We start from the raw sequence: 19,376 nt of genomic DNA, 5'->3' as shown, positions 1-19,376 counted from the left end.
AAGGGGAGGTGGCATTTGAGTGAAGAGGATGGGCTCCAAGTCCACTGGGCTCCTCAGGGTTTCCAGCTGTTGCAACTATTTGGGAGGAACCCTTACTTGTTCCCCTGGGTGCAGCAGATCTCCTGGGAGGCCTTCAGATTCTGGGGTCTTCAGAGGGGCAGATAAGCTGATGTTTTTCCATCAACACAGTAATGGTCATTTTCTTATCAGCTTTGAGCAATGTAAGTTACATTTTAACTTCTTGGCTAATGATTTTTTGATAAAAGCTCAAGCAATGACGGAAGGGATCACATTCTGAACAGAAGGACTTTGATTTTTCAGGATGCCCGGGAAGTGGATTTCTGCTCTGCTGCTGCTGAATATAAGTTGCTGCTTCATATCTGCAAAGTGTGGAAAGGTGTTGGTGTGGCCGGTGGAATTCAGTCACTGGATGAATATAAAGATAATACTGGATGAACTTGTACAGAAGGGCCATGAAGTCACTGTTCTGAGACAATCATCTTCCATCTTTCTTGATCCCAAAAAATCCCCTGGCCTTAAATTTGAAACTTTTCCTACATCTGTCAATAATAATGACGTGGAAAAATTTTTTACAAGGTTTGTGGATACCTGGACTTATGAGATTCCAAGAGATACATGTTTATCATATTCTCCTTTACTACAAAATTTAATTGATGAATATGCTGATTACTGTCTAATTCTTTGTAAAGACACAGTTTCAAACAAACAGCTCATGGCAAAACTACAAGAATCCAAGTTTGATGTCGTTTTGTCAGATGCCATTGGTCCCTGTGGGGAGCTGATAGCTGAACTTCTCCAGATTCCTTTTCTGTACAGTCTTCGCTTCTCTCCTGGCTACACAATGGAAAAGTACAGTGGAGGGCTTTTATTCCCTCCCTCTTATGTACCTGTAATTTTGTCAGGATTAGGTGGCCAAATGACATTCAAAGAGAGAGTGAAAAATATGATATGTATGCTTTATTTTGACTTTTGGTTCCAGGCATTTAAGGAGAAGAAATGGAATCAGTTTTACAGTGAAACTTTGGGTAAGTTATGTTTCTCTTCACAGACTTAATGATCTAAGTTTCATATGCACGTAAGGATACATTTCCATTAAATACAAAGTGATCAAATGTAGTTATATTACAGGTGATCAAATGTAATTATATTAGCTAACAAACTCTCTGTAAAATCTCATATTACTGATCAAATAGAAGAAGGTTGCAGTCCTGATAGAAGACATTCTGGTTAGCTATATAGTTACATACAGATGTAATTAGACTGTCCCTAAGTAATTTTTTTATCTCATTTACTACAAAAAATACCTCTATTTTAATAAGTACCTAGCACCCACTCATGTCCAGGGTTCCAAAATCACTTGTAACTTCACCTTCAGGAGATCTGGTTCCCTTTTATGGTATCCACAGGCACTGGTATAAACTTCGCATACACTCATGCAGATACACATAAATGAAAATATAAATCATATAATGTTTTCTTTGAATTTCTTAAAAATTTCTGCTACTCTTGAAAGATCCGGAGTTATTTCACAAGTTTAAGAGTAAAACTGAGGTTTCTACCAGCCTCATGTTTCTTCATTGTGTCATTTCATAACATTGATTACAAATGTCTAAACTCTACAGTAGCGTGGGTAAACATGAACTCGGTCTGTATTTTTTTAAGTCATGTTTCTTGTCTTTAAGCACTATACCATAGTTATGACTGGCCAAAAATTCCTACTCTCATAACTTTTGAAAATATTGTGATGGTTTTTACATAGTAAGTACTATTAAATGTGTTAGTAGGAAACAAGGTTTGAAGCTCTAACCAGAAATTCAGCCATTCATTAACTTCATATTTCCCTAGGCAAAAGAAGGAAGAAAGATTAGTTACAAACTACCATGACCCTGGGAATTCTGGGCAAATCATGGGGTGACTTTTGTACCTGGAATGTATGTTTACCTTTGCACAGTTCCCGTTGAAGACTTAGAGAGAAGTAAAATGTGTGCTTATTCATACAGTGGTTTAGTGTGTTATTTCATTAACCATTTATGGTATTAAATTAATGAGGAAGCATGAGGTAAGTCCTACTGTTTCCCTTAAAAATAAATCCACACTTAGATTTACATATATTATATGAGTCACAGATCAATTATTGATACAAATTATATTTCATATAAATGAATGGTATTATATATATTACATATACATTTTAAAAGCATATGTTCTATATGAAACACAATTTTTTCCAACACTATTAAGGAAATATGTTGCATACTCAACAGATAGTCTTGTCAACATTTCTCTGTCTCATTTATTCATTTTCTGTATCTAGGAAGGCCAACCACCTTAGCTGAGACCATGGGCAAAGCAGAAATGTGGCTCATTAGATCCTACTGGGATTTGGAGTTTCCTCACCCAACCTTACCAAATGTTGACTATGTTGGAGGACTCCACTGCAAACCTGCTAAACCCTTGCCTAAGGTAAATACATTCTTTTTATCTATTTTTCATTTCATTTTATTTCTGGTGAATGTGATTCTATATCCTGTTGGCTTCTTGGTGGCAGATCCAGGCGAGAAGGTCCCACCGGACTTCTCTGGGGCTGAGCTGGATGGCAAATGTCAACGGCCCAAAAGAAACTCACCAGACCAGGATTCTTGTCGAATCAGGAACTCAACTTTATTGCATCAGCCTCTCACTTATATAAACTTGGAACATAGGGAGGGGGATTTTTGTTGGGGTAAGATGCCTAGGAAACAGGGAAGGGTGACAGAAGGTATGGGGTGACTGACAGGGCCAATGGCAAAGCTTTATATCAGCAACAGCGGGGCACAGACAGGACGGAACAGGTCTTTCTGAGTCACTTTAATATGGGAGTGACTGAAATAGGTCTCAAATCTCAAGCTAGGCTTAGGCTGTCCCACAAGGCTGCAGAAACTTAAGCCAGGCTTGGGTTTGTCCTCAAGGCCCAAACCAGGGCCAAAATGCAGCCCAAAATATCCATCATTACCTTTTTCTCCCAATGATAGAGATATACCAGAAGTGGAATTAAGAGTTCTGCTACATAGGAGCTCAATAAATTCAGTAAAGAACATGATAGAACAAGAAAATTAGTGAGTTAAATTAAGTCATACCAGGGACTAGAATAATTAGCCATTGGTTAAAGTCCTTACCAAACCATGAGGACATGACTCTGCATCCCAGTGCCCACATAAAGAACTGGTTGTCTTGGCACAGCATGGTGACATTAGAACTGAGATTACAGAAACAGAAATAATGAAGCTTGTTGCATATAGACCAGAAAAAATGATGAGATTCATGTTGAATGAGATACAGTCTCAAAAACTATGTTAAAGATTGATAGAGGCAGGGAACCCCATAAGCACCACAAATCTCCAATACACACACACACACAATCATACACACAGGTGCAGAGACAGACACAAACACAAACATATATAAACACACACACAGAAAAAATAAGTAAGTTAAATTCAGCACATCATAAACTTTCAATACTTCAAAAGCTGTGATTACCATATACCTTTTTATCTACAGAAAAACATTGACATAGTTACTCTTCCAAAGAATAAATTGTGGAGCTTGTCTTTGAAAATACTCTTGATTATACACAATATTAGAAAATTATTGCATAGTGTATGTTTGTCATGCAGTTATGATTATTTTATAAAAACTAAAACATTTAATTAATTGTAGTAGGAAATTTGTATTAACTATGATGTATGTACATACCACAACTTTGATATTATTTCATCAAACACTATATAATAATGTTAAATCAGCCATCATAGAAAAGAAATAAAAGAGCAAGGAAAATTATACTTTCTGTAGGATGAAAATGTAATGAAGTTACAATTTTACAAATATTTCATATACTATGCTTGTACTACTGAGCTTTTATTTCACCAGAGGAAAATATGGAGAACATCTGGTGAACATGGGTGAGAGTACTTTGTATTGCTGCCTGTGATGTTCAAAGTGTTTGGATGTGCCAGTTCTGTCTTCATAATGTTTTAACACCACTATTCTAAAAACTCCTAAGAAGACCAGTTTTTATTCTTCAAGGTTTTTTTTTTAAGTAAGAGTTCCATGAGTGATTTTTCTACTATTATTATTGTATGATAAAAAAAAAAATTCTTCTCAGGAAATGGAAGACTTTGTCCAGAGCTCTGAAGAGCATGGTGTGGTGGTGTTTTCCCTTGGGTCAATGGTCAGGAACATGACAGAAGATAAGGCCAATGCAATTGCATGGGCCCTTGCCCAGATTCCACAAAAGGTGAGATGAAGTGTCCTTGGGAGGGAAATGTATACTGAGTCTGTAAAAGTTCTTGGAAGGTCTGGTTCTAGGAATGACTGTGTGAAACCTAAAGATTTAGGTAAGCTCTAACTGACCTAAGCCAATTTAGAAACAGATATAGACAAGAGATGTTACAATACTACAGAAGGTGTTTGGCTACAAGTACCTTGGATACTGACATGGTGATTGCTGTGGATGTATTCTGAAATGCGGGAATTATGATGCCATCATTGTCAAGGGTGTGTAGACATAGCAAATTCTTCAGAGTACTTGTTCAATTTGTCAATTATTTAAGTCTCTACATGTATAAGATTTTTCAGGGGGAAGTTAATTTGTATTAATTTTTTCTAGCACAAGAACATTAAGAACATTTCTTTAAGTGTTTGAAATGTGGCATGAGTTTGTATTCTAACTTTGATGTAAGTCTGTTCAGTGTACAGTTAAGAGGGTAGCTTAAAGAAAAGGGATGTGCAAGACTTGGGTATCCTTTTGCCTGAGAGAAAGAATTTTTTAAAAAGCCTACATATCTGGGCTCCCTGCCAGTATTTGTAGAAGAAATGTCTGAAGGAAAGGGAGAGGTGAGTGCTGCCATTTACAATCAACTCTGCGCATCATAACACATGTGCCTCTGCTTCTAACCAGTCTGAGTGAAAATCAGATCATTCAAGGAAGAAATACAAAAATAAGAGAGTCCAAGAGAATCGGATGTGAAAAAAGTATCAGATGAATCAATTCACATAGCACACTATAAAGTGATATGATTTGAATCTCTGAAAATTTATGAGTGTCTTAAGTTTTCTACCGTAAAAACTTCTCCTTAATCACCTAAAATATACTTTTGGAATGATCCAATACTTAATTGATTCAGTCATAAAGAAAATCCGTTTTAGATGTGTGGATAATGGTGCATTTTCTGAGACTGTTCTGAGAATTCTAGTACTAGCATCTATCGTGTGCATGGGCTTGTAATTACTAGTCTGTCACAGAAAATTCTGCTTCTGCAGTAAAATTTTTGTAAGTTGTCGTAAGGACTACATACCCATCAGTATGTCTAAAGTAGTGCTGTTAGATTTTGGGAGAGTTTTCAATAGTCTTATCACTTGTGAATCTCAAATTGCTTATAAATTGCAAAAAGTTGTTATAAAGAGTAATATTCTCATCTTATCTGAATCAATTTCAATTCAGGCCCAAAATAAGGTAATTTCAGAATTCCCAGACAAACCTCATAGAATGAAGCATATACTCCATGTTTAACATATATTTTCCATATCTAGTAAATGTCTAAGCTACAGAGATGGCTCAGTGCATAAAATGTTTTCAGGGCATTATGAGCAGCTCAGTTTGAATTTCTCTAATCCACATGAAGTCAGACATGGTATTGTATGACTCTATGGAAATAGTACTGTCAAAGAGAGAAGGCAGAAATAGAATTCCTAGATCTTTCTGGGCCAGCAGTAGAAAAAATCAAACAAACAAGAAATTCTATCTCTAACAGGAAAGACATTAAATTGAACATCTGCGACAGTCTTCTCCATGTCACACTCACTTTGGTACACATAAACATGAATTTTCACACAACAAATGGCTCACTCATGCTCCAACACATATAGAACACACAGGGAGGGAGACAGACAAAAAAGTTGGGGATGGAGGAAGAAAGATCTAGTCTCAGAGATAATTACAATAATGTGGATGCTCAATCAAATTTTATATGCAAATTGTCTAGCCCTATGTGGGTAGAGATTTACAGGTCTCCATTAATATTATTAGAATCCCAAAGCAAAACTGATTTCTCATTAAGAGATTAAGATTATAGAATTTTGAATTCATGTGAATAAAACCCAACATATAAAAAAAAATCTGTTCAATATGAAAACAGACCAAAGCTCAGCATGGAGAGGGGAAATGGGCACACAATCCACACAGAGCTATGGACTCTTGACAACTGTTAGCTTGTGAGAGGGGAAGAGTGCAGCCCCTGGGAAGTCAACCATTCTCTAGTAGAAGATCACACAAGCAAAAACATTTGGAGTATACTAATTTGTCTTGAAGTAGTTTTTGTTGTTGTTGTTGTTGTTGTAGTTTTGTTTTTTAAGGATACTAAGGTTGAAAGTAAAGGGGTGACTTAGGGAAGATTGTGATAGGTAGGAATTAATTCTTAAAGAAATTTTTTAAAAAGCGATATTATTCTCACTTGCTGTGGTCATAATTGTCATTTGGAGAGCAGATGGAATTCCAGTGTGCAGATGATTCAAATATGTTCTGAACCATGGGTACACAGGAATTGCTCTACAAAGGAAAGGTGTCTATTTGGCTAGTGTTAAAACAGCAGGTTTAATATCTGGTTTTAAAACCTACACTGTCACTACTCCAGATGAAGAGAAAAACTAAAGTTTCATGTAATAGCTAACTTTATTCAGAGAATCAAACAGTTTATACTCGGAGGGTTAAGAATGGTCATATTAGTACATATCACATGAGTTTAAGCTTCATACAATCATAAAGAGAAGCTGCATGTGATAAACACAAGCTTTACCATAAAGGAAAAACAAAGGACAATTTAAACATTCTAGATAACAGTAGCAAGCAGAAGTGGTTAACCACTCCTATCACATACCACTGGGACAAGAACAAACATGCATTCCAAAAACAGTCTCTTGGTTTGAATAATTGAGGTCAAAGTCTCCTGTACTATTTTCTTTGTGTGTTCTCAGAAGCCCTCAAAAAGGAATTCATGTGACTCTGTTCCTGGAACACTTTCAGACATCATCGGCCTCTTTCTAATATTTTTTAACACATAATATTCAGAGTGTTTCGTTTTGTCTTGTGTGTGTGTGTTTTGTTTTTGTTTTACATGTAGATAAATCTAAATGTCCTTTGATGAATGTGTATCCATAGACACAAAGATCAAAGCAGCTAGAATCAAGAGAAAGAGATTCTCAGGTAACAAAGGGCTCTGTGTAACTTCTCCATTGGTGCATAGGGTCTTTACCTGGCCCCAAGAGGGTAGACTTGATCTAATGATTTGATCAATAAATCCTTTTGCCCTTCTAGCTGGAGGGTTCCTGTCTTCATGATGACTGCACTATTTTCTCACTCTAAATCTTTGTTCTTCATGGCCCAGGGCAGGAGGAGCCTAAGAGAAATTCATATTTTTTCAGTGAAAACAACTATAATGCCAGATTCATATTCTGTCCCAATTTTCTTCAGGAAAAGTTCTTCAAAGTCTAAAATTGTTTAAATCTCACTGTTCTGTCTAAAGGCAGTGTAGAGTGTTCTGTAGATAAATGGTTTTGAGTTCCTGAACATGTCTCACCTTCAGGTAAATTTCAAAATAAGTGTAAATATGGAAACTGCAAGAATGTACCTTCATGTGTCCCTGTTCCTAATTTTTTAAATAGTTATTTTAATGTTCTGTTTGTGCTTTCACCTCATTTACAAAAGCTTTTAAATTTTTTCTACTACAGATTGGTTCATTGTCACCTTTTATTGTAGCAGGCACTCACACATGTGCAAAAGTTTTCAACATTCTCTGAGGACGGATGTACAACCCAAATAAATTTAGAGTATGAACCAATGTACACATGCACATACAGAATCCAAGGCAGAAGAGTTATATCTACTTTCCATAATTCACTATTATTTCTACCTCTTGAATGGACTCTAGCTATAGGACTGTGACAGTGTAAGGAAGAACAAGTAGGACATTCTTGCACAATCTGTCTCACTTGTCTAAGTGGGATGTGGTATTGTACGTGAACTCCAATAGCACTACTGTGTAGATGGTGATGTTTGCATTGTGGATAGGTAAAAAGAGTTAATGCATCAGCTTGCTTATTTCATTCTAAAGTTGAGCCAGGGAGGTTAGAGTGTGCAAAAGTAGGAATTTTTTAAATATTTCTTTCTTTTTTTATTGAATATTTTATTTATATTTCAGATGTTAAGGAATTTTAAACACAGGATTAGTACAGATTTAACCAGTTGTTGTAGATCCTGGAGTAACAGTAGCATGGTAAGATGTGAAGATGAAATTAAAAGGTTCCTATCCTACCATAACAATCTGTACTTGAAATTTGAAAATCCATAGAGTTCTGTAACTCTCTTTAAAACTGATTGTTAGATTACAATATTGCACCAAGGAATATATCCATATAATTGTTGACAATTGCTCCTCCCCTGGTTTACTAATTGACCAAAAAGAAAAAGTCTTGTAGTTAGCATTTTATGGCCATTATGGTGTAAATAGATCCACTCCTAATATTTATTGGAATCTTTGTCATTGTGTGATAATACCTATAGGAGACAATTTTGTGGGGAAAATAAGTAAATGTAAAGGGTGCAAAGAAGCCACATGGTAAAGAAATGCCTCATTAACTTTGAGTTCAAATAGCTGTAGTTCTTCATTTGTCTCTACAGATAAAATCAACAATTACCCAGTGCCATCTTTCCTTTCAGAGTTTTAAACAATTGATTAGTGATTAATTGGGCATTCTTAAAGCAGTATATAGGGGGAATGGAGAGATGGCTCAGAGGTTAAGGACACTGGTTGCTCTCCCAGAAGATCTGATTTCAATTCCCAGCACCTATGTACCATTTCACAACTGTATGCATCTTCATTTCTAAAAGATCTGGGACACACATCTCCCTCAACCTTCCACAAAGACATAGAGGTAGAACACCAAAACACATAAAACTAAAGGAATATACTTTTTTAAAGTAGCAAATAGGGAATTATCACTCCCTAATAAATTTTGAAAATGTTTTAAATGTCTTGTCTAATTGACATTTTCATGGGTGCTAACAGGTATTCCTGTAAACAGGTGTTGACAAGTTGTACTAGGTATTATACCATGTGTGATCTTTGTACTTTTTCAGATGTGAAAATAAGACCATTCTATGTAGAACATCCTGAATCATGTCATATTTACATTGTAGCTCTTTCTCTTTTTGAGGTGACTAACAGAATATCATCTATATAATGAATACTATAAGCTTAAGGGCAGGCCTGTCTCACAGGCTCTAAAACCTTTCCTATATGGTATTGGCACATAGTAAAGGATTTTTGCCATACCTTGAGTTAATACAGTCCATTGACATTGATAGCAAACTATGGTTTTCTGTTATTGAGTGAAGAAGCAGAAAATATTGTATAAACCCTATTATTAAAATGAACATGTATAGTGAAAAAAGCAGATTTTCCACTCTAAAACAATTGAAGGCCAACCTTTGGCAATAGCTGTCAGTGTAGATAATCCAGACTGTAAAGCTCCTATTAGCCACATGGTGGCATTAAGATTTCATAAGTCAATCAACTTTAAAGAGAGTTACAGAACTTTATGCATTTTCAAATTTCATATTATTTTTTTAACTAGAAAAACAAGAGAATTCCACGGGAAAAAAGACAGATCTCTGTTCCTACTTTCCAACTACTGTCTGAAAATTTGTGAGGCACCAATAGCTTTCCTTTAGAAATGGGTCTTTGAGGTGGTCGCACAGACTAAATGAATTTTTATGCAATATTTGGACACCATAGAAAACCCAATCCATGCTTATGATATTGTTCATGTGAGAATATAGGTTCCATAATTTCTTGTAACCGTTAACTTAGTCCATTTCCTTTTTGATATCACAATCTTTTCATTAGCAATTGCAATTTTGAAGAATAGGTAGCATCAGAGGTAGGAATATAGACCTCAGCATTAGATAGCTGTAGAAAGTCTCTTCACCGAAAATTAATTAGCATATGAGTAACAAAAGGCTATGGGAGTTGCATTATGCCTTCTTCATTTATATACTATAATTTTTTCTAACCTTATTAGAACTCAGAGTTCACAACTCTCTCAGGGTTGAACTAATATGCCATTCAGGTGGCTACTCTTCAGTGGCTGAATAGAAACATCAGTTCCAGAATGAATCAATTCTATTAATGCTATTTATTTTCTTTTTAAACGCAATAATAGTGTATCATTTTCCTTTAACAAAGTGCTTAAAGTTACTGTTTTATTTGTTCTACTGAATTCTCCTTCATGGAGCACTGTTTGGGTTTTTTTTTTTCATGAAGAAACTATATAGACAATAATAATAAGTGTGCAAAATTTCCTCTGTCTTTATATTTCCAATTTGTAGGTACTGTGACCATGATTGCTATTTTCCCTGTATAACTTTCATCAATGACTCTAGATGAATTACAATTCCTTTCATGAATAAACTACTGTGACCCAAATAGACCAACTTCTCTGGGCAGATTAGGTCCCTGAAAACCTGTTTGTCACTTAAAAGGACATGGAAGAAGAGAAATGGCAATACTTTAGGACAGGAATATCAACAGCAGCATTTCTTAGAGTAGTAGCTTGTAACCAAAGAATAGATTGGTTATGATCTGAAGCTGACATAAATGTTATTGTTTTCAGATTTAAACCTTTACATTGTGGAGTTCTAAGGGCACTATCATCAGGTTTCTCTATTGTTGACTTGTATTGCTATTGTTGCCACATAATCATACTTAAATAGCATCCCTTAGCCCAGTGTTTTACTTTCTTGCATATAAGGCTTAAGCCAGGAGCTCATTGGTTCTGAGCATCCAATTTTTGTAAGGGCAACTTACAATATGCCTTTCAGTGGCCACTTTACCAGCATCAGCTTTTGCTCAGCAAAGATTACTATAGCAGCTAATTTTCTCTGTTTGTAGGCTCTACATTTCTATGTAACTTCAGAAAGTCCATAACATTTTCTATCTCTCTTTGAGGCATGATTAATCTTGATAATCTTCATTGTTATTATCAAAAGTAACTGTTTTAATAAGAACTCTTGAATTTGTTACCACTTTAATTGTTTTTCAGTAGCATATTTGAGTCTCCCTATGAAATCAGTATAAGACTCTAAGGGATCTTATATATTTTGTATATAAGTATACTCAAAGTCAGATTTCTAATCAGTTTTCATACAGGCAACCATAGCTACATCCCTAACGGAAGAGACTGAAGAAGTACATTATGTGACTGATAATACCTGTTGATACCCATATACCAATCCCAGCCAGCATTTCATTGTGACATTTCTAGAATTGCCTCTCAGTCCTAGCTAGCAAACTTTTTCATGGGCTTTATCTGTAAGCCACATTAGCCAGTGAAGAGATTGGAAAGGGCTAAAAAACAGCTTAGCAATTACATAAAAATTGTATGGCAAACACTGCACATTATTGCTCCAATCAAAAAGACATTCATAACTCTTTGGAAAAGTAGGTCCATAGGAAGCATAGAACTTCTTAAAATTTTTCATAATATTCATGTCTAATTCCTGATAAACATTTTGATTTTATTGAGATTTCATGGGAAGCACAGTCTTTATAATGTCAAATTTGTCTCCATCAACACAGATCATCTAATATTTTACAGGTCCTTTGGAGATTTGATGGCAAAAAACCAGACACCTTAGGACCCAATACCAGAATCTACAAGTGGCTTCCTCAAAATGATCTTCTTGGTAAGACTCTGGAAAACAAATTCTGAATCACAACTGACTCTCTCTGATTCGTATTCTTATCCTTGTTGACTTCAAAATCTTTCATATTACACTTAGTGAACTGATTATATATTTTTAAAAAACAAGTTCTGAAATGCATTTTGTCTTTTTAAACACTTATTTATTTTTCTTATCTTCTACGGGCTTCCTGCTATCCACTGGAAATCTGTATTTCATAGTTCAAGTCTCAAGTCACATGCAAATGTCCAAAAATAGTTCTCCGTAAATTTAAGTTCTTCCTGCTCTGAAACAGAAAAGCATTTCAGTGAGGTTATGAGTATAAACGAACTTCATGAAGAAAATCTCCTTTCAGTTCCTCATAGTATACATTTCTCTTGTCATTTCTAAGACAGCTCGTTAATGTTTATTTGAATTCATCTTATTCCAGGTCATCCGAAAACCAAAGCCTTTGTAACTCACGGTGGAGCCAATGGCCTCTATGAGGCCATCCATCATGGAATCCCTATGATTGGCATTCCTTTGTTTGGAGAACAGCATGATAACATTGCCCAGATGGTTGCCAAAGGAGCAGCTGTTACACTGAATATCAGAACAATGTCAAGGTCAGATATTCTCAATGCACTGGAGGAAGTCATACACAATCCTTTGTGAGTATAACCTTTGAAAGTGTTATTTATTTATTTATTTATTTATTTATGTTTTAAATTATTCATTCATTGGCCTTCTTTCTGAAGGTCAAATGAGCAAGAATTACCTAAATGTAAAAATAATGGTAGGAGAGGAGAAAAGACAAATTAGGGCATGATTCTGTGTATACATTATTCTCTCCCTTAGTTATTTTTTTCCATGTGATCCTTTATGTTTCTTTGCTATGTAAATCAGGACCATCTTAAATATAAGATCTTGTACTTCATTCTCCACACTGCTTGACAAAAGAGGCATATGACATAAGACCTCGCCAATTTTTCTTTTGAAATCTTTTAGTAAAGAAATTTACAGATTTTTTTATTGGTTATTTTATTTCTTTACATTTCAAATGTTATCCCCCTTCCCAGTTTCCCCTCAGTCAGTTTTAAATATAATACAAAACATAAATAGATAAATAGGCAGTGAGTGAAAACAAATTAAACATTAAGTGTAGTATCAGGTGTGTTACACAGAGAAGCCACAGGAAAACACTACAATGGAGAAACCCGAATGTTATAAAAAGAGATATACAAGTTTTATTGCAGCTATTACTTTCATCATCAAAAAACAATAGATAAGGGCATAAGCATACGTGTACGGTTGAGTGTGTACCTATGCAATCCAATATTTTAGAATAAAAGTGAAAACCTATTAGTATAAGGCAAATGAATATGCCTATGATCATTTTTATACATGATTTGAATATTCAATAGCACCACTCTTTGGGGCTTTAGCAACATCCTTCTTGTTAATTTCTTCATTTCCCTCCTCTTCTTGTTCCCCTCTGCTTCTCCCTTTCCCTCTTCCTATTTCCCTAATCAGATCCTTTGAATTCTTCCATCTCCCTTCTTCCTCTTCACACATTATTCTGTATTTACCTCCCTCCCCAACTCAACGAATCCTCTCCTGTTCCCATTCCTCCATCAGATACATTTAATACTAAATTGTAAATAACTATAATATACATACTGAGAAATGAGAATGATTTTAAGAAGTACACAATTTTACTGCTGTGCTTTGTAAATAGTAGGAGGAGAAGTTGCCATCATTGCAGTTACTATCCGTTGTGCTACATCAAACTGATATTTAGGACTGGTAACTCATGTCTGTGAGCCACGTTCTTCCTTTATATACTCATCAATAATCTTTTCAACAATAGAATCAAATGCACCTCCATGCTTCAGTGTGAAATACTGACTACTCTTATTTTTTTTCCTTTAATTGGCATAGTATTTTTACTTATTTTAAGTTTTTAATTATGATTTTATTTACATTCCAAATGTTGCCCGACTGCCTGATCCCCGCTTCCATAGATTTTAAACCCTTCTCCTCTCCCCTTTGCCTCTGAGAGAGTGCTCTCCCACCCACCCACCAACCCTCCCCCTCTGAACCCTTGAGCATCCCCTTTCCCTGGGATATCAAGTCTCTTCAGGTATAGGCACATCATTTCCCACTGAAGCCGGATGTGGCAGTCCTCTACTATATATGTGCCTGGGGCCATGGACCCTCTCGTGTATGCATTTTAGTTGGTGGTTTAGTCTCTGGTAGCTCCGAGGAGTCCAAGTTAGTTGATACTATTGTTCTTTCTATGGGGTTGCCATCAACTTCAGCTCCTCCCTAAACTCTTGCATAAACTCCCCTAACTCTTTCATAGGGGTCCCTGATCTCAGTCCAATGGTTGGATATAAGTATTTGCATCTGTCTCAGTCAGCTGCTGGTAGAGGACAGCCATGGAGGCTCCTGTCTGCCAACATAGGTGCAGTAATAGTGCTAGTGTTTGTTGACTGACCTGGAATTGGATACCAAGTTGGGCCAGTGAGTGGATGGCCATTCATTCGGTGTCTGCTCCATTTTTTAATCCCTGCATTTCTTTTAGACAGGAAAAATTCTGAATCAAAAGTTTTTAAGGTTGATTGGTGACTCCGTCCCTCCATTGTGAGTCCTGTCTACATACTGGAGGTGGAATCGTCAGGTTCCATCTCACCATTGTTCAGCGTTTTGGTTAAGGTCATCCCCACTGAATACTGAGTACCTATTACATCCCAGGTCTCGGGGACTTTCTAGGGGTTCCCATCCCTACCTCACAACTGCATATTTCCATTCATTCTTTTGGCCCTATGGGCTTCTCTCCAGTCTCCCTCTACACCCCATCCTGTCCCTTTTGTCCCTTCCTCCCGTCTCAAATTCAGATCCCTTCTTCCCTCTGCCACCCATGATTATTTCCTTTCCCCCTTCTAAATGGGGCTGAAGCATCTTCATTTGGACCTATGTGACCTAGGTTATAGCAGGCCTTTTGGGAGGCAAGCAGTGTTGTCACTGCTTAGTCTCTGCTTAGTGTTCTCTCTCCTAGGTCCCTGGTTAGAGCAGGTTTCCTGTGTCCCTGTGTCCCTGGTTAGGTCAGACCTCCCAGAAGACAGGCAGGATTGGGGGCCAGAGTGGCAGCACACTGATCTTTATTCCTCTTTAAGGCAGAACTCCTGGGAGATAGGTAGGTTGTGAGATCCCATGGCAGTGCATGCACACAGATCATTCATGAGTTCAGATGGAGCTAATGACCAGAGCGGGGATGGGACTCTGCAGAGAAGGGTAGATCCCATGTCTGTAGGGCTCTGTTAGGGCCCCTGCTGGCACAGGTTTTGGGGCATTGGTCTCACCTGTGTCCCTGATTAGGGCAGACCTCCTATGAGACAGACAGGCCGTGGATTCCCAGGGGTCGGGGCAGGGATTCATGTGGAGTTGTAGAACCACTCTTAGTTCTAAAATGACAATGCTAACAAAAAAATGAAGACCAGCAAGAATAATGATCACAAGAGCAAGCTGTACATGGCAGGTAAGCCATGCACAGTGAAAAATGATTTTCCATAAAGGCATATGATCAACTGAAAATAGCCTGTTGAAATGAATAATCTGAGGTAAACTTATGCCTATCTGCTACACCTGGAAGGGGCACAAAAGCATGAACACTTCAGCGTTTTTGAAGAAACTGAGGTCATGAGATTCTTGATTTCATGAAGTTTTTTCACAAATGCTTAGAAATCTCATCAAAAGATTCTATTCTTAGACCATATTCTGACACTAGATAACTGAAATTTCATATACTCAAATAAAATATCTTATTTTTGTATTTTTGTGTTTATAGGTTAACTGTCTATAACTCTAATTTGAAAATATTTGACCTTTTCTAATTTTTCTCTTTATATGCATCCATCTTCTTTACTCAAGAAGCTTAGACATTCTTACATCTTTTTAGGCATGAATATAAAACATGATTTATTTTTGTATAATTTTTGTATGATTATTTTTACTATCTACACAAAAATTTATAACTGTGTGTTTTTCATTCATTCTGTGATTTTCCTAATGACCATTTTATCTATTACAGCTATAAAGAGAATGTGATGTGGTTGTCAACCATTCACCACGACCAGCCTATGAAGCCCCTGGATAGAGCAGTCTTCTGGATTGAGTATGTCATGCGTCACAAAGGGGCGAAGCACCTGAGACCACTTGGCCATAACCTCACCTGGTACCAGTACCACTCTCTGGATGTGATTGGATTCCTGCTCGTCTGTGTGGCAGCCACTGTTGTCCTTACTGTGAAGTGTGTCCTGTTTGTTTGCCGATTCTTTGTAAAGAAGGAAAAGAAAGTGAAAAATGAGTAGAGCTCGTTGATCATGCGTTAGATGGATAAAATTTCAGCATCATTCTAATTTATGAACCACCATCTAAACACGCACTTATTAATTTACAGAAGCACATCTTCTTTGTAATTTTGTACCATATAAAAGACATTTAACTCTATGGCTACTGATATGTTATCAAGAATCCCATCATTTATTTTAGCTTTCAAACTATTTAATGTAAAACAATTTGCATGTGTAGAAACATATGGAAAATGAAAATTTAATTGACAAAATTTCAAAAATTAAAGTATTATTTTTTCAAAATTGAATATTTTCCGTTTGTCTCTTTCTTCCATACCAATTCTCTAGCTGTCGTACATTTCCAAAATACAAAAGACAAAAAAAACCTTACTCTAACACTCTAAGTACACACACACACACACACACACACATTTATATGTATAGTTTTTCTGAAGTTGACTTAATTTTTTGTAGTCTGAGATAAAGAGTGGTTTATTTCAGATATTAATATTAAATAATATGAAAATGTAGACTCCAAAGAAATTCTTAGCAAAAATAAAATTATCAAAATTTCATTCTATAAAAAGTACATGAAATCTATTCATGTACTTCAGAGGCGAACAATGAATATTCTGAATTAATACCTATATAGTGTGTTTTGATAATTAAAAGAGAAGCAATTGTGACAAACTAAAACAAGGTTGCTTCCTCCATATGTTGTTATAAAAATGTTTTAAAATATACTCTCAAGTATTAAATGTTGATAAAGAACAAAGTTCTGCAGTTGAGTAGAGAAAAAAATTCAGGGCATTTTTTTCTACAATTTGCAAAGCAAAATCTTTAAAGCTGATGAAATAAGTAAGAGATGGTGAGAAAATATATCATTTGCCATATTGCTACTATAATAAAGTATGGTGACCAAAAGCATATCAAAGGAAAAACAAAACAGTTTATTTTGAGTTGTGGTTACAGATTCTTGGAACACATGATAGCTGGGAAGGCAAGGCAGCAGACAGCAAGAGGAGAAAGCTCACATCTCAGCCACAAATAGAAAGCAGAGAGAATATGCAGAAAGTATGAACTTTCAAAGATTGCTCCAGTGTTGTACTTCCTCCAGCAACACATACATATATTAACACACACACACACACACACACACACACACACACATATATATATATATAATGTTTTAAAGTGTAGTAGAGAGCTATACTAGTGTAGGAAAGAGGTAATAATAGGTTCTTTTCTACCTTCATCACCTCATCAGCCCCAGATTGTTTCCATGATAAAACATGCTTTCTTCCCTGCTAAGGATGCCTTAGGTGCAATTAGGCAGCTCTTGGTTACCACCAACTTGTAAGAGATACTTATCGCACCTTTCCATAGATACCCTGACATGCTGCTTACTGTTGTGAATCAAAAGTGTTGCAGCATATCTCCTGCATCTATGGCCCAAGGAACATTGTGGAGAGTGGAAGAGAAAGTTTCTAAGAGACAGAATACCAGCAAGTCCCTGATACTCTCCTAGAAACAGCTACCAAAACAAGAGCAGAAGAACACCATTCAATTTCAAGGGGACACACTCCTAGACAAAAAATGATGGGAATTTAGTTGTCTGTAGACTCAGCATGAATAGCTAACTATATTATAAACATTTATCTTTATATCTACCATAAAGTCTCAGAAACCTAACTACCTAGACATGAACAGCCAATCACAATAACATACACATACTATACTAGCATGGATGGAAAATTTTACAAGGTCATTTTAAACTTATCCAGTTTTGTCCTTAATTTTTAGGTTTTATTTTTCAGACAACTCTCATACAACAACTGTAATTTCATATTTCTATCCATAATCCTTGCTGTTATCTACCTCCTGGGTATTCTTTTTATTAATCATTTTATTCCTTTACATTTCAAATGATATCCCCCTTCCTGGTTACCCCTCCTCAAAACCTCCATTCTCTCTCTCTCTCTCTCTCTCTCTCTCTCTCTCTCTCTCTCTCTCTCCTCCCTCCCTTTTTTCTCATGAGGGTGCTCTGCAACCCATACACCCACTCCTGCCTAATGCCTCTAGCATTTCCCTATGCTGGATCATCCAGCCTTCATAAGACCAAGGGCCTCCCCTCCCATTGATGTCAGATAAGGCCATCCTCTGCTGCATATGCATCTGGAGCCATTGGTCCATCCATGTATACTCTATGGTTGGTGGTTTAGTCCCTGGGAGCTCTGGGTGGTCTAGTTAGTTGATATTGTTCTACCAATTGGGTTACCACCCCCTTCAGCTCCTTTAGTCCTTCCCCTAGCTCTTCCATTGTGGTCCAGGTCTCAGTCAGATGATCGGCTGTGAGTATCTGCATCTATATTGGTCAGGTGCTGGTAGAACCTCTCAGGGAACAGCCATACCAGGCACCTATTAGCAAATGATTCTGGGCAACAGCAATAGTGTGTGTGTGTGGGGGGGTGTTGGAGTCTGCAGATGAGATGGATCACAAGGCGGGGCAAATTCTGGATGACCTTTCTTTCAGTCTTTGTTCCATTTTTGTCCCTGTCTTTGCTTTGGACAGGAACATTTCTGGGTTAAACAGTTTGAGATGCATGGGTGGCCCCGCCCCTCAACTAGTGGATGTGCCTACCTATGGGAGGTGGTCTCTACAGGTATCTCCCATTTGTTGCATATTTCAGCTAAAGTTATCACTGTTGGATCCTGGGATCTTCTCACTTACCTGGAGTTTAGGACTTTCCAGTGGTAGCCCCTAGTTCCTCATCCTCCACTGCTGCATGTTTCTATTCAACTTCCTGAACCTCTGTACTTCTCTCCTGTCTCTTCTAATACTTGATCCTGCCTCCCCAACCCACACACCTTTTTACCCTCTCCCTCCTCTTTCCTTCCTAGGTCCCTTCCTCCCTCTATATTCTGTGATTGTTTTCTTCCCCATTCTATGTAGGATTGAAATATCTACAATTTGTTTTTCCTTATTCTTAATCTCCATGTGGTTTGTGGGTTGTATCATGGGTATTCTGAGCTTTTAGGCTAATATCCACTTACCAGTGAGTACATACCACGTATGTTCTTTTGTAACTGGGTTACCTCACTCAGGATGGTATTTTCTAGCTCCATTCATTTGCCCGCGAATTTGATGAAGTCTTTGTTTACAAAAGCAGAGTAGTACTCCATTGTGTAAATGTACCACATTTTCTGTATCTATTCTTGTGTGAGAGCTCCTGGGGGTCAAA

The 19,376-nt window shown here is 36.8% G+C and overlaps 1 protein-coding gene across 1 annotated transcript; it reads left to right on the top strand.

Annotated features, from left to right (window-relative positions):
- The first annotated feature begins 284 nt into the window (after window positions 1-284).
- LOC114608633 (UDP-glucuronosyltransferase 2B17-like) lies at window positions 285-16,442 on the top strand. The gene is made up of 6 exons (XM_028752645.1): window positions 285-1,046; window positions 2,336-2,484; window positions 4,169-4,300; window positions 11,716-11,803; window positions 12,231-12,450; window positions 15,873-16,442. The coding sequence occupies exons 1-6, from the start codon at window positions 323-325 to the stop codon at window positions 16,150-16,152; spliced, it is 1,593 nt and encodes a 530-aa protein (XP_028608478.1). The 5' UTR covers window positions 285-322; the 3' UTR covers window positions 16,153-16,442.
- The last annotated feature ends 2,934 nt before the right edge of the window (window positions 16,443-19,376 follow it).

Source organism: Grammomys surdaster, unplaced genomic scaffold (assembly GCF_004785775.1).
Source record: "Grammomys surdaster isolate TR1022 unplaced genomic scaffold, NIH_TR_1.0 125928, whole genome shotgun sequence".
Taxonomy (NCBI): Eukaryota; Metazoa; Chordata; class Mammalia; order Rodentia; family Muridae; genus Grammomys; species Grammomys surdaster.
The sequence above is the reverse complement of the archived record's forward strand: the minus strand, read 5'-3'. Positions and strand labels throughout refer to the sequence as shown.